Source organism: Hordeum vulgare, chromosome 1H, assembly GCF_904849725.1.
Source record: "Hordeum vulgare subsp. vulgare chromosome 1H, MorexV3_pseudomolecules_assembly, whole genome shotgun sequence".
Taxonomy (NCBI): domain Eukaryota; kingdom Viridiplantae; phylum Streptophyta; class Magnoliopsida; order Poales; family Poaceae; genus Hordeum; species Hordeum vulgare.
The window spans coordinates 59,058,056-59,073,897 of record NC_058518.1 but is presented as its reverse complement, the minus strand read 5'-3'; the positions used below and the strand labels follow the sequence as shown (position 1 = coordinate 59,073,897).

The following is a 15,842-nucleotide window of genomic DNA, read 5'->3' as shown; positions in this document are numbered from 1 at the left end:
CTCCGCTGGTGGATTGCAGCTCTCACACTTGGAAGGGACATCCGAATAATCTAACGCCAAGTGGATCGGGTCTAGAAGAGGTTCAGTAGGCTCGACGGCAGCAACCCGCGGAGTCGACAGAGATGGTGCCTGGCGAGCCACTGCGTGCTTCACTCATCGCTGGAGTCGTGAGCGACCGGATCACTTATGACGACAAACAACAGAGTGAACGGTTGATAGCAGAGTCGATGACTGCCGAAGGTGTATACCGAAGGAGCTTGCACGGAAGTGCATTGCTACACGGATCAGGAGCGCCTCGATTTCGAGAGGCGCCTCCTGAAGCCATCTCAAGTCAACGATGACGAAGATGAGCGCGCCAAAACGGATCTCGCCACCCATGAACAAATCGCAGCCGGAAGACATGACTGAGAGTGAAGATCCCAAACTTGCTGGAAGTCGCTTAGACGCGTGCCCCATAGTGGGCGCCAACTGTCATGGGAATAAACCTGATAGTAGAGGTGTAGGGTACGAACAGAGAGGGCAGAGTCCTAGCTACAGCAAACTTGTACGCAAGATGTATGAGCTCAGGCCCCTCTCGTAGAGGTAACAGCCCTACGTCTTAGTGCTCGGGAGCTCTTGCGGTGTGGAATGTGTATTATAGGGGGTGCGAACCCTTGTGCCAGAGGGGAGGGGTGGCTTATATAGAGTGTGCTACCCCTCATCAAGGCCCCGACATCTAAGGGTCCGATCAATAAGGTTTAAAGGTGTACATTACTGATAACGTAAGTATCTAACAAATGCTATTCATGACCATGATCTGAGCGCTCGCCCATTGGCCTCCTTGGAGGTGGCTTCCGGTCTTGTGCGTCGACTCGTGTCTTCCAAGTGGAAGTTGGTTGTCGAGTGAAGGGGAATATCTTCGGAGTGACTTTCTACCAAGTGACTTTTTGGATGCCTTGACCACCGAGTCACAATCTTCTTCATGACCCTCCAGCTAATAATGAGGTACCCTTAGGTAAGACACTTAGGTCAGGCCTGTGACCCTACCCTAGGTACATATCCCCATCACGACCCTCCTCTCTCTCTCTCATAGTACTTCTCCATCGTCAGGATCACGGCAGCGCTTGGCGAAGCCCTGCTGAGATCATACCACCACCGCTACTGCGTCGTCTTGCTGCCGGAGAACTCAAATACTACTTCACCTATGCTCGCTGGATCGAGGTGGTGAAGGCTTCATAGAGCTATATATGTGTTGAACGTGGAGGTGCAATCAGTTTGGCGCAAGATCGGGACGGATCGTGATAGGATCGCGAGACATATCGTGCTTGGATCATGAAGACGTTCGACTACATCAACCGCGTTTCTTAACAATTCTGCTTAGCGGTCTACAAGGGTATGTAGATGCACTCCCCTCTCATAGATGTTGATCTCCATAGATAGATCTTGGGTTTTGTAGGAATTTTTTTGTTTCCTACGGAACGTTCCCCAACAAAAGGAATATTTTTAGATCTTGCAATTGAATCAGTTTGTTTCTTCTTTATTACTAGTTTGTTTTATAAAGGAAACAACCAAAAATGGAGTTTAGGTTTCCTCAGTTACTTCCTCTTTATATTGTCTTTCGTGAGAATGATGGTTCAGAAAATTGTGCGGAAGTCTTAGAAGAATAATTTAATAAAATGTTTGGTATTAAATCATTGAATGATGTTTATGACAGCAAAGTTTTTTAGTATGACTTCCTTGAATATCCATGATACTAATGATGATTGCACTAGTCATTATAAAAATATTTCCTATAAGCATGTCAATTTTTGTGGAGTTAATAAAAGTTGTGAATACATGAGTTATAGGGATGATAGATTTTGTAAGAATCATAAACATGATAAAACCAATTGGTGCCTTAAAGGGATAGATGAATTTGGTACAAAATTCTTCTCTCTTCATCCCATTACTTTCTAATAGGGTTTTCCTTAAATAAAGGTAATTCTGGCAAAAGATTAGTATAAGTAGAAAAAGCATGGAATTAATTCTGGCAAACAGGAAACGGGAGCATCGGCTCTCAAGCAAGATATGGATGCAAGAAGCCAAGGTGTGTGATCAGTAGATCCATAGAAGGATGGAAACACGATTTGATGGGCTGGCAGGGAGTGCGAGTATTGGATTCACCATATATAGCCTCGCCTCAAAGGGATGTGCATGTGCCAGAAGTATGACACGGCACAATGTTGGGGGTTACCACCACTTCTATATAAAAAGTCCATCACTGCCATTGCTTCCTCTCCTCCTATAGACAACCTCCGACCGAGGCCGAGAAAGAGCCGTGGACTTCGGCGACCACCAGGAGGGGGTCTCCGACAACCAGCAGCTGTTGCAGGAGAGCCGTAAGAGCCAACACCGCCACACGAAGGAGGAGATTCAAAAACTACAAGTGTGCGACCAAATTTCCGTTAATATCTTCCTTTTTGGCCATTTTCCATGTTAATTATTTGTTGTTTTTTGCATCTTCATACGAGTGACCGGTATAAACAACTCAAGTATGTATGTGCACACCCGCACGTGATTCCAGATGTGCGCCTACCCAGATGAGTCCCAGAGTACTCAGCTTGGGCACGAGCTTGGCCTGGATACTAAGAAGATTAGGTCATGGTTCCAGAACCACTCTACAAAGATGAAGGTATGGACTAGAATACTCGACCTTTGATTCTTCCATATATTTTGATTTCTCCAAAAAAAATTGATTCTTACCTAGGTGATGGACTGGATGTCATATTGGCATGGAGCATTGAGTACGAACGAGCGGGGAACCTGTTCCTCCATGATGAGAACACGAGGATCCTGTCTGAGAATATGGTCATGCGGGAGGTGCTCAAGCACTTTGTCTGCCTTAACCCCAACTTCACCACAAAAGACTACTTCGACCAGCAAGAGGACCTCAATAGGGAGAACACTCGCCTCAAGGTGGGACTCCTCCACTATGCTACATCTTTGCAAGATGAGATTTAGCTTTACTTTTTGCATGTCGGCGTACCTCCTCCATGTTTCTGGTGAGGAAATTTTATGACCAAACATGCATAGGTTGGAATAAACTACAAGGTTTTGAATAAGAACTACTTGGTTCTCAGATGCATGTTTAGTCATACAATTTCCTCACCGGAAGCATGGAGGAGGTACGCCGACATGCAAAAGCAAAGCTAGAGCTAATCTTGGAAAGATGTAGCAAAGTGGAAGAGCCCTACCTTGAGGTAAGCTTTCTACCTATTGATCTCCTCTTGTTGGTCGAAGTATTCTTTGGTGGTGTAGTTGGCGTTGAGGCACACGAAGTTCTTGAGCGCCTCTCGCATGACCATGTTCTCAGACAGGATCCTCATTTTCTCCTTGCCGAGCAAGAGGTTCTTCGCTCTACTGTACTCAATCTGCTATGCCGATATGTCATCTAGATTCCATCAACCAGGTAAGGATAAAAAATAGGAAAATGGAAAACTATGGAGAAATCATAGATTGAGTATTCCAGTCCATACCTTCATCTTTGTATAGTGGTTCTGGAACCAGGACCTGATCTGCTTGGTATCGAGGACAAGATCACGAGCAAGCTGAGCGCTCTGGACCTCATCCGGGTAGGCACTAGTCTCGAACAACCTGCGGGTGTGCTCATGCATACTTGATTTGTTTATACCGATCACTAGTATGAAGATGCATCGAACAAAAAATAATTAACATGGGAAATGAACAAAAAGGAAGATATTAATGGGAATTAGGACGCACTTTTGCATTTTTTGAATCTGCGCTGGTTTGTGGCGACGTTGGCTCTTCCGACTCTCCCGCGGTAGCTGCTGGTTCACAGAGACCCCCGCTTTGTGGTCGCTGAATTCCATGGATCTCGCTCTCTCTCTCTCTCTCTCTTGGAGGCTAGCTATAGAAGGAGAGGAAGAAAGGGGACCGATGGCCCTTTTGCTCTGATGTGCGATCCCTCCCGGCTCAGTTCCTATTTATATATAGAAGCGGTGGTAACCCCCATCATTGTGCCACGTCGTACTCCTGGCGCATGCACATCCCTTCCAAGCGAGGCGACATAATGTGAAATCAGTACTGGCACTCACTCCCAGCCCATCATATCGTGTTTCCTTTCTTCTTTGGCTCCTTGGCTTCTTGCATCCATATCTTGCTCAAGAGATTCTTCTTTGGGTGTTGTGTATGCGAGAATTAATTCCATGCTTTTTCTACCTATACTAATCTTTTGCCAGAATTACCATTATTTAAGGAAAGCCCTATTGCAAAGTAATGGGATGAAGAGAGAATAAACATTGTAATGGGGTTAGTCGTCTTAGTTTTCAATGCAACTTTTTCATGATCAGAACGTGACCAAATATTGTAATAACTTGATCACCCTTGAACTTTATAATGAACTTTGTTTATTTTTGGGGTGTGAAGAATTGTTAGAAAAAAAGTTGGTTGAAGCATTATTATTCATCGACTATTTCGAAACTAATCTACAGGAAGTCTATATGTTTTGTGTTGTACATTGCAATGAGAATGCATATATTCCCAACTATAGGAAGACGGGAAGACCAGTGGGATATAAAAGGAGTACTAATGAAAGCGTAAAGGTTTCTACTTTCCCTCCTATTGTCTACTATAATGAAACATGTGACAAGAAGGAGCTTCCAATCAATCCAATCCCATCAATAAGAATATTGAAAAAAACATTAAACCCACAGATGATGTCATGAAAAGGAATAAAAGAAGAAAAAGTAGAGGTACAAAGGAATCCCTCCCAGATAATTTTGCTCCTATCATTATTGAGAATGGACACTATAGTATTCTGGATGGTGATACCGTTGATGATTTTATTATCCCTATTACTTGTCATGATAGTTATGCATGGGAAGATAATGGTACTTCTTATAATCTTGAAAATATTTTTGGCACCGACCTAGACAATTATGATGATAATAATTGTTATACTATTGGGGACATTCTTAGTACTAATCATAAGAGTGATTATGTGAATAATATGCAAAGCCACAAGCTTGGGGATGCTATGTTTGAGAATGTATTTGCTCCAATTAATGTTTGTCCCAAGATTGGATATGCTATGCTTAATGAAGATGGTATTTTTAGCCCCCCTACTTCGAATGATCAAATTTGTTATGATGATTACATGCCTCCTACTTCTGATGATTATTCTCATGATACTTATGTTATAAAAATAGTTACTATTATTATTATAAAACTTATCATAATTACGAATACCCTTTTTTGAACATTACTCTTTTAGTGTGATTTTTTTATAGTATTCAAGTTTCACATGATGGACATTTGTTATGTTCTGACCTTTGAGGCAAAGAAAGTCTAGAATTGACCTCACTTTATAAACATTTCCAATCTAACCTATTTTGGTGACACCAACATCCCCAGTGTATGGGTTGCACGGCAGACGCCACACACCTTGAGGTCTGGTACGGGGCCCGCTCAACCAACTGTTCTGTTGACTCGCTGATGTGGCAAAGTGTGAGACGCCATGTACCGTCTCGTCTGGTCTCCAAACCAGATGCTGCAGACCGTGGCGTATGGCCCTATTAAGTCTGCCGTCGTGAAACCAGAGAGAAAACTAAATTTCACTTCCGAGATGCCAAGGGCCATGGCGTCTGGTGACGTGGCCTTTTAGACTAGATGACAACATCCTTTGCGTCTAGTGGTGCACGAGAGAAACCAGAGATATTGAACTAAATTTCACTTTCGAGATGCCAAGGTCCATGGCGTCTGGTGGCATCGCCTTTAGACCAAACGCCACCATCCTTGGTGTCTGGTGGTGCACGAGATAAACGAGAGAAATTGAACTAAATTTCACTTCCGAGACCTCAAGGTCCATGGCATCTCATGATGTGATCTTTCGACCAAATGCCTCCATCCTTGGCATGTGGTGTGTTAGAGAAACCAGAACAACAAATTTCGATAACAACAAGTTCACCACACACTTGGTTCACATACATAGTCTCGATAACACAAGTTCACCACACACTTGGTTCACATACATAGTGTTCAATAACAATAAGTTCACCACACACTTGGTTCACATACATAGTCTCGATAAGGACACATAATCTAGATCTAGCACTTGTGCTTCCTGTTATCAAATGTTAGCATGGCCAATGATACTTACTAGGCCTCTCGCACTGGCACCATCTTGTCTTGAGGTGCACCTCAAATATGGCACCACCATATGAATGACCGTCTCGTGTTGTGCCACCTGGCTCGTCGATTTGATATTTCACTTTAGTTTTGTCAAATGTGATAATTTGTTGTTGTGAAGACTTGATCGCTTGTAACTCAAGCCATTCATCAACCTTCTTAGGATAATCCATTTTATCACCTATCCACTTGGCAGTCTCTTCCCAATGTCTCTGAAAGTACTCATTATGCCTGAAGAAGGTATACTCCACTATTGCAGTCACTCGTAATGAACGTGCACCCTTGAGGACATTGTTAAATCATTCAACCAAGTTGCTCATCATTTCATCATATCGCCTTCCTCCATCATCATGAGCGCGTGCCCATTTGTGCTTCTTGCTGAAATTCCTTGTTAAGAATTCTTTTTCCACCTTTGTTCACCACTGCAAAGAGATTTTTGTAGCGAGCATCAAAATCTTAGGTGGTGAAGGCCACACATATATGGGCAAGGTCTTTACTAAATTCCTTGCTCTTACATGCCCGGTAAAAGTCGGCCATGAAATGTCTCATGCACCATCTATGGTGAAGCTTTGGAAAGCCTGGAATAACAATGTCCACTGCCTTGAGTATGACATGGTGCCGGTTTGATATAATACATACCTCCCTATCAGCAATAACCTTGTGCCTCACATGACCCATGAACCACTCCCAATTCTCTTGGTGATTGTAAAGCACCAAAGAAAATGCAACTGGCAACACATTGTCGTTCGACGAGTGCGCCATTCCTACCATTAGTGTGCCCTTGTATCTTCTGGTCAAGAAGGTGCCATCTATAAACAAGACCGTAGGACAATGCTTAAATGCTTACACACATTTTCCATAACTCGAGAAGGCACGGTGGAACACTCCGTGGTTATCATCGACCACATGATACATGCCCAGGTTCCTATGTGCAATCGCTACCAAAAATCACGGGAACTGGTTATACGCTTCTTCGTAACCACCATACAACACCCTAATAGCATTTGCCTTGGTCCTCGATGCCTTCCGATACTTGACTTGACAATCATACAGTTTTTTACCATCGTCATTTGAAACCTCACTTTGAGAGTGGGATCAACAGCTATGTCTTTCATAAATTTGTATCCGAGGTAATCAGACGTCAGCAGACGGTGTGTCGTACGAAGTCGTTTGTTTGGTGGTTTCCTCCTATGAGTGGGAACACAACTTCTTAACACCCATTCTCCGGTTTCATCTAACTTTCTTGCACGAACCTTCCATGGGCATCCTTCGTTTCCTTTCTCACACTTCATGGTGTATAGCAAATTTATGTCGGTGTGCTCAACATAATATTTCCTCTGGTTTCGAATGGCATAGTCAGACAACCAAATCTTCATGTGAGACAAAGTTAGAAATTTCACTCCTTTGTTCAAATAAGGATTCTTGTCCTTGTTGTCATCCCTTGGTTCGCCTGGATCAGGGCAAGGTGTTGTCTCAACGGCCGTGTTTCTCAGGAGACCATCAACTATAGCTTTATTTGGAAGGCTGAGATCTCTAAATAAGTGAGTTATTTTTTCCAAGCCGGTCAACTCAAAGTGAATTTTGTTTTCCTCCTTCTTGAATCCATCCTCGTCCAATTATTCCTCAAGTCCTTCGTCGTCTGAGTCATACCCATATAGATGCCTAAAAGATAGCTCACGATCCATCTCCTTTTGCACTACGTACGCATCAAAGTCACCAACATCAATACCATGAAACCCTTCCTCTAGCTCATGCTCATCACCATCAAGATCACCATCACCATCCTCTTGAATTACTTTCTCACTAGCAATCACATCAACTTCATTTTCTTGGCTAGTTGGTGGTTGGCTACAAGCACTAGGGGCATACAATTGAACCTCATTTTCTTGGCTAGTTGGTGGTTGGCTATAAGCATTGGCGGCATCAATCACAATCCTATGCTCAACAATAGGCACACTTGTCCTCTCGGTCATTGGGGAAGAGACATGTCAGTTCAAGTCAATTGCAAACCAAGGAGGTTCAACCTTGGTGGCAAACAATTCAAGTGACTTGTCCTTTGATTGGGCAACTTTCTCCTTGTACACATCCCAATGCAAGTCAGAGGTTATAGGCATACTTTTCAAGCAAGATTTGGCTCCAACGCCAACATCATACCTTGCTATTAACTTAACTCCAACATCATCCACTCTAATACATGTCTATGTTTTGCAACAAGCTCATCATAGCGAGGGCATGTATCAAAAACAATTGCTTCATCATCCGCGTCGGTGTTGTTAGTCAAGAATGCCTCCTTGTACATATAATGAACATTAAGAAGTATCCCCATTTAAAACAACATGAATGAATTAAACACATCAATGACAATTGTGGGTTGTCTAAAAACCAACATCATATACATTATACCCACATCATATCAACCCTAAATTATTAATTATGTTCAAAAAAATGAAATTAATTAATATACACTAATGAATGTTTACCCTAAACACTACTTAACCCTGAACCACAAACTTTCTACTCATGAAGAGAATATTTCTACTACAACAAGCTCACCCATATTACCAAAGATAAACAAGATACTAAAACACACCAAAAATAGGGGAAATAATGGACTAGGGTTTCTCCAAGATGTAAAAACTCTCGCAAAATAAAAATATTTAAGCAAAAAAATGGATGATTCATGGGAGATTAACACAAAAAATAAGGTGATGGAAAGATCCACCCAAGGGAACCACCTTTTGGAGAGGATTTGAGGGGGGTTGAGGGTTGGAGAGAGGGGAAAACGAGAGTGGAATGAGCAAGCTAGGGATGGATTGGGGACAGTGAGAGGGATGGCTCCCACCCACTCTCCTTTGGGCTTATTTACTTACCAGGGCCATACGCCAAGGTCCGCGGCGTCTGGGCCTGGAGACACGACGCCATGCTCCCTGGCGTCTCGGCTTGTGCCACATCAGCGAGTCAACGTAGTTGTCGGTCGAGAGGGGCCCGTACCAGACGCAATGTCCCTCGCGTATGTTGGCGTCACGGTAATAGGTTAGATTGGATTTTTTTGTAAGTGAGGACAAATCTATATTTTCTTTGCCTCAAAGGTCATAACAAAGAAAATGTCCTCATATGATACTCCCACTATTATGTATGAGAAGTGTGCTTATGGGGAGAGTAATTAATTTTCTATGCTTGTGGATCATGAATATAATGCTTTTTTATAGTTATATTTTTCAATTCCTACATGATGATACTGAAAATATTAAGAGGGAGGAACATATGCTTGTAGATATTGCAATAATATCAAGTTTCCTCCCTATATGTTCAAAGTTTTGAAGTTATGCTTGTTTTGACTTCATATGCAAGTTTATTCTTGCTACAATAAATTTTTTGCTTACAAAATCCCCATGCATAAGAAGTAGGTTATACTTCAATGCGCTTGCCATGTGATTCGTGATGCTCTCTTTTTTGTTTCCATTACTACGTTTGTGTGAGCATCATTGAAATCTTCATGCCAAGCTAAAACGAATTTAGGAAAATGATTATTGGGAGACAACCCAACACTTATACTTTATGTTTTGTTGTCTAACTTGATTAAGATATTGTAGTAATCATGTTTTGTGTCTTTTATTGCAATAATGTTTCAAGTAAAGCCTTTGGGATAGTGTGGATACTTATTGGTTTCATTCTCTAGAAAAATAGAAATGTTTTTGTCCAGTATATGAATTATGTTATTTTAATCGAGAGTCAAAATATTCTGAAATGTTTACACAATTTTTCTCTACAAATTTTCTATTTTCCAGAATTTTCAAAGCTAGGGAAGTATGGTTTTAGTTCAGATCTTTACAAATTGTTTTGTTTTGACAAATTTTGTGTTGTATGGATAGTTTGCTTGTTTTAGTGTTTCCATAGCTTATATTTAGTGATATAAATTATGGGAATGATATAATATATTAGGCATTACTTGATAACAATGATGAATCTTGTCTTGACATTACCTAGGTGAATGATCTATATTTAGTACACCAACCCATCTCACGAAGTTCCAATTAATAAGTTTTGTGTGATTGAAGTTTTCAAGTTTTGGGTGAGATACCGATATGAGGAGGATAAGGAACGGCAAGAACCTTGGTGATGCCCAAGGAACCCCCAAGATAATATACAAGGAAGACACAAGTGTCTAAGATTGGGGATGCCTTACACGATCGGTATATCTTACTTGGAGCTATATATTTATTCGTCACATAATATGTTTTTTTGCTTGGAGTGTCATTTTATTTTGTTATTACTTACTTGTTGATATTTATAATGATGTATTTCAATAAAATCCCAAGAATTGCCTTTAGAATACTTGAATTGCATGTGTGGTGTGTACTATATAAAAACAGAAACTTTGGGTGTAAGTTTGAATTATTAGATCCTGTCGATCCTTCTTTGTGCGAGTACATTTCTCGCATCAAATCCTGGATTCCTCTCATAACCGAACGGGAGCCGGTCATCGTTGTGTCGGGACACATACGTACCGATCCTCGGAGGAGAATGTACCCGACGGCGGTCTTCACGGTTATAACGAGGAGGGAATTGGTTCCGCCCCTGGTCTCTGTGTTGATTCTCTCGGTAACCCCCATCTCTGTGATGCTGGGGCGATGTTGGAGTGTAAACTGAATGGACTGTATCTGCTCTAGGTGAATTGTTGTAACCTATTGAGCAGCTGCGATACAACTGAATTCTGTTGTTGTGCTTCTTGAACCAAAGTGTGCATCTACTCTAAGCCTCTACTAGCCTCTAAATCTGATGGCTAAATAGAATCTGCTATCTTAGCTGCGGCTGCAACGTTAAGTACCGGAGTACAATATACCTCAATGTTGTCCTGTCGACTTCTCGAGAAGAGTTGTCGCTGACGCCGAATGGAAGTTGGAGGATGACGGTGGCAATGACCAGTCGACGGTTCACCGACCTCGTGTTCACCGCGACCGAACCCGGGTGGGCTCTCCGCACAACCCGGCATGAAGACCTCTGCTGCTTGATTGCAGCTCTCACACTCGGAAGGGACATCAGATTGATCTGACACCGAGTGGATCGGGTCCCGAAGAGGTTCTGTAGGCTCGACGGGAGCAACCTGTCGTCGTTTTCTCATAGGGGTACCCTGACGGCACATGCCATGGGATGGATAATCGAGGTGAGGGCAAGGCTGTCGTGGAGGATCCGGGACGGGATAGGGTAGTAGCACGCGATGGTTTACCCAGGTTCGGGGCTCTCCTGCATGTTGGTATATGATGTATATTTGCAGTACAAGGTTGCTCCTGCAGCTGTATTGGAGATGAAAGCCATGGGCTTGTGCCTCATACATGAGTGTGTGTGGGATGGGAGAGATTGAGTCCATGAGAGGATTAGAGGGCAGCCAAAGGGGGTCCCCCCATACGTGGTGGGCATGAGACCCTTGTATGGGTGTGTGGCTTGGTATGTGAGCTATAGTGGGTAGCTTACATACTAAGCTGCTTGGCATGTAAGTTACCATGGGTAGCTTAAATGCCAAGCTATATCTAGCTTGAGAGCTAGGCTATGCTTGTCCCCTAGGGCACTTTATAAACCTGCGCCCAGGGGACAAGTTACACTGTAGATGAAGCTGCGTGACGCCCGGAGGGACATCGTAGTTGACTCCGGGTAGCCGTTTGGTCATAGTGGCCGACCGTGGGAAGGAATGGGAGCAGCTGGCCTAGGCGGGCAGGCACCCCGTTCGACTCTCCGTCTTTGGGGTACCTGGGGATCATTCCCCCGACAGTAGCCTCTGAGCCTCTGGGTGACTCAGAGACCCAGACGGAGGGTTTTTGTAGTCGTTGTTTTTGCAGAAGTTGTCAATGATGGTCGATTGCAAGAAGGGGACGGTGCGGCTTGTTTTCAGCGGGGTGCACCAGCGCACCCGCTGGGTGTAGCCTCCGAGCCTCCGGGCGACTCGAAGAGTCAGGCAGAGGGTCTTTGCTGCTAATGTTGCAGACGGTAGCATCAGGATGTCGGGCGCGGACGCAATGTCCGCCGATTGATGAGCGTGAGGCACTGCCAGGTGCGGATGTGGAGTCCGTCGGCTAGTGTGCGCAAGGCACAGCTGGGCGCGGACTTGCGTTCTGCCGGCTGGTGGGTGCGAGGCGCTGTCGGGTGCGGACTTGGGGTCCGCCGGCTGGTGCGCGCGAGGCGCTACCGCGCGTAGACTTGGGGTCCGTTGGCTGGTGCGCGCGAGGCGCTGCCTGGCACGGACTTGGCGTCCACCGGTCGGTGCGCGTGAGGCGCTACCGGGTGCGGACGCGGAGTCCGTCGGCTGGCTATTTCCAATGGGGGCCCGCAAGCGCACCCACTGGGTGTAGCCTCCGAGCCTCCGAAAGATTAGGAGAGTCATGCGGAGGCTTCTTGCTGTCGTTGTAACAGATGTTGACGATGGTGGCCTGCTACGGGCCACAACCTGCAAGGCTCTAGCCGAACAGGAGTAGCCGGCGGCCATCAAGGGCCCCAGCCGGACGTGTCATGGTTTTGGCATGGCAGATGTCCTTGTGAAAGGACTTAGAGATGGAGCCATCGCTCCTTGGTGGCGACTCGATGGGGGTGAGCGAAAGCGAGACTCAGATTTACCCAGGTTCGGCCCCTCGTGAGGAGGTAAAAGCCTATGTCCTGCTTTGTGTGGATTAATGCTGGTTTTGATTACAAGGATGGCATAACTCGCCTGACCTAGCTCTCGATTCTCTCTCTCTCCTGACCTCTCCCTGGGACTCGCCTTTATATACACGTCGAGGCCCTAGGGTTTAGAAAGTCCTGTCATTCTACTCTTTGTGGATTTCCTTATCTCTAAGTCGCCGTGTCCCCCACGATCAGGAGCTTTCTTGGTAATCCATCATCCGCACGACCTCTCGAACCGCCATTCAGCTTCTGGGCCATGGGATGCGCAGCTAATGGTGATTCGCCCCTTTGGTGACCCGACCCATTAGGGGCGGGTTACCCATAGGTAATATCCCCAACATTAGGCCCCAGATTGCCCTGAATTCATTCATGTTAATAAACTCCCATCAACTTGGGGCGACTCTTCCCATTTGTAACCTTCAGCGAATGTTAAGTCGCCATCCGTTGTACCTGATCTCAGTTGCCAGGTAGTATTGAATGGCATCACCTCTCCCACTTAGTTCCAGGGCTCTTTAACAATGCAACCGTCAACGGATCTTTCATTCATAATCACTTATCCTAAAAATCTAGGCGCCATCATGGCAATCTCTGACTTGTCGCGTCGATCTCCGCCATGACAGTCTCGATTTCCGTTCCTGCCCTTTAAATAACAAGGGAAATGGGACGGGAGGAAATCCTGTCACCAACCTCCATCTCTTCCTCGTCTTCCTCGCGCACTTCATCTCGGAGCAGCAGCGCCTCAGGGTCGTCTTCGGCTCCTGGAGCTTCTCCATCGACCGTGATCTTCCGAGCATCAAGGAACACAAAGCACTGCACATTCGTCACCGACACCAATCTCCTGCCCTCAGGTACACACATTCCCTCTATTTAGGGTTAGGCCGAGAACACCACGACTATAGTTTCCCACGAACTAGCTTCCATGATGCGATGAACACCTATATCTGCCTTAGATACGTTTCATGTTTTTGTGATAGACCTTAAGCAGTAGCAGGCTTCGGCCATTTGATCATGTCTTTTCGCTAGCTTAGAGCTTCATACCGGAGACCCAATGCTGTCGCTGCGTTATGTGTATAGTTCTCTGTCATTATTCCAAACAATATCCTTCTATTTTGACCTATTTGCAGATCCATAATTCACTGCCCACTTTTAGAAACATTTTTTCTCATCTGTCGAGAATATCCCTAAGGAAGAAATCAGTTCTGAGAGTCGCCGTTTAGCTCCAGCCTTCATAGCGACTTAACTTTATTACCATAGCTACGATACCTTCCCTTCTAGTCTGAAGGGCGAGTTATAATACCTTTGAAGATATGTCCATGAATCGCCCAAATAACGGGTTACGATGTATGTCAACCATTTGGCGGGTTACCAAGTCTTTTCCGAACACCGTAGACGCATACCAGCGGGTTTAGAACACTTCCTAGTTTTTTACTGAATCGCCTCATTCCCCTCTCTTTTGTAGTAATGGCCATTACGAAGTGTGACTGGTTACCGACAAAAATCGACGATGCCACGCTTGAGAAGTTTGTTAAGGCGGGTCTTCTCGGTAGTAAGGAAACCATTGGTTGGAGAACCGCCCCGGGCGAGTTGACTCGCAACCCCGCTCTAGGAGAAGTAGTAATCTTTACCGATTACCTTGAGCGTGGTTTTAAGCCGCCCGGGTCAAAGTTTTTCCGGGACGTCCTGCATTTCCTCAACGTCCATCCTCAAGATCTGGGACCCAATTCCATCAGCAATCTATGCCAGTTCGAGGTGTTCCACGAAGTATATTTGCAGAGAGAACCCGTAATTCCTTTATTCTGGAACTTTTTCCATCTAAACCGCCAGACCGAGTTTCCCAACGGTCCCAACCACGAGCTCCGGGGAGTCAACATCCAAAGATGCCGCGAACGTGGATTTCTGACAGTTCTTTAGCCCAGCCATCCTAAAGGCTGGGCCGAGTCATGGTTCTACTGCCGGGACACCTCTCCACCTAGCGAGAAACCTCTTCCGGGCTTCAGAGTAGATCGCCTACCCATGGACTTTAAGTTTCCCGATAAGCTCACAGAGGAAGAAGAGTCGGAGTTCATCCCCATTTCCTCCGAGTTGAAATCTCTGAAAAACAACGGGCTCATCGGGATCGATCTATTCTGTTGCTGGATAGAATGGAGCATCCTTGCCTTGAGTCGCCGAGACGGGATGATGTATGAATACGATGGTACAGTAGGCCATCCACAATGCTTCAGTCGCCAAAGACTCTCAGAGAGCGAAATTGTTGGAGTCATCAAGAAACAAACCGTCGAAACCTTGGAAGAACTTGCCAAGATTGGGCTTAAGGCCTTCTGCCGCGCCAACCCGGTGCCACCAGTAAGAATCCAAGCAGCCCTTTGTCCTTTTTATGCTTAACAATGTTCTTGGCTTAAAATTTGCCTCCATTCATCAGAAAACAGATGTATTTTGGTGAAGGGGCCCCAAAGCGATCGCCCCGAAGTCCACCAAGCCGCCGCCAAAAAAGAAGAAGACGGTGGGCAAAAAGAAAGCCGCCACCAAAGATTCATCTTTTGTTGGCGAGTCACGAGCTGACGAAGCACACTCAGAGGTAATGCTTCCCCCTCACTCATGATCTATGTATTCCGACTTATATTTACACCATGCATCCTTGTGTGTAGGGTGAGGATAACAAGAGCCAAGGCGATGCGGTCGAGGTAATTTCCATTTCTTCCGACTCACCTTCTCCTTCTCCTAGACCAGCCAGACGGATCTGTGGAAAAGTACCCATGTCTCACCGATATGCTTACATGGACCCAGATTTCCTTTTGAAGAAAGCAAGACATACCCCCAAACGCGAGACCCGTAGTCGCTCTGGCGACTTAATCACCGGACTGCCTGAAAAGACAATCGGTCGGAAACGCGCCAGCGAGGTATACTTTTGATTTTATCATACACTTTCTTTGTGTAAAATGTGAGTCACCGCTTTTTGAACTTCAAGCCTTTGTTTTATCAGACTTCTCCCCCTACATCCGGCGACTCGGCAATATCAGCTCTCCCGC

The 15,842-nt window shown here is 45.0% G+C and overlaps 1 protein-coding gene and 1 pseudogene across 1 annotated transcript; one reads left to right on the top strand and one right to left on the bottom strand.

Annotated features, from left to right (window-relative positions):
* Positions 1 to 1,993: 1,993 nt before the first annotated feature.
* LOC123396595 lies at positions 1,994 to 2,979 on the top strand (annotated as a pseudogene).
* A 248-nt stretch (positions 2,980 to 3,227) lies between these two features.
* LOC123407028 (homeobox-leucine zipper protein ROC8-like) lies at positions 3,228 to 3,848 on the bottom strand. Its single transcript, XM_045100061.1, has 3 exons — positions 3,739 to 3,848; positions 3,495 to 3,612; positions 3,228 to 3,389 (listed from the first exon to the last, which is right to left on the bottom strand). Exons 1-3 carry the CDS (start codon positions 3,846 to 3,848, stop codon positions 3,228 to 3,230), a joined length of 390 nt encoding a protein of 129 aa, XP_044955996.1.
* Positions 3,849 to 15,842: the final 11,994 nt, after the last annotated feature.

What these genes read in the sequence shown, in the direction of transcription:
- LOC123407028 (XM_045100061.1), bottom strand. Translation starts at nt 3,848, where the DNA reads ATGGAATTCAGCGACCACAAAGCGGGGGTCTCTGTGAACCAGCAGCTA. An exon ending in CAGATTCAAAAAATGCAAAA is followed by an intron (nt 3,613 to 3,738) that starts GTGCGTCCTAAT and finishes GCACACCCGCAG; the next exon opens with GTTGTTCGAGACTAGTGCCT. An exon ending in ACCACTATACAAAGATGAAG is followed by an intron (nt 3,390 to 3,494) that starts GTATGGACTGGA and finishes TCGGCATAGCAG; the next exon opens with ATTGAGTACAGTAGAGCGAA.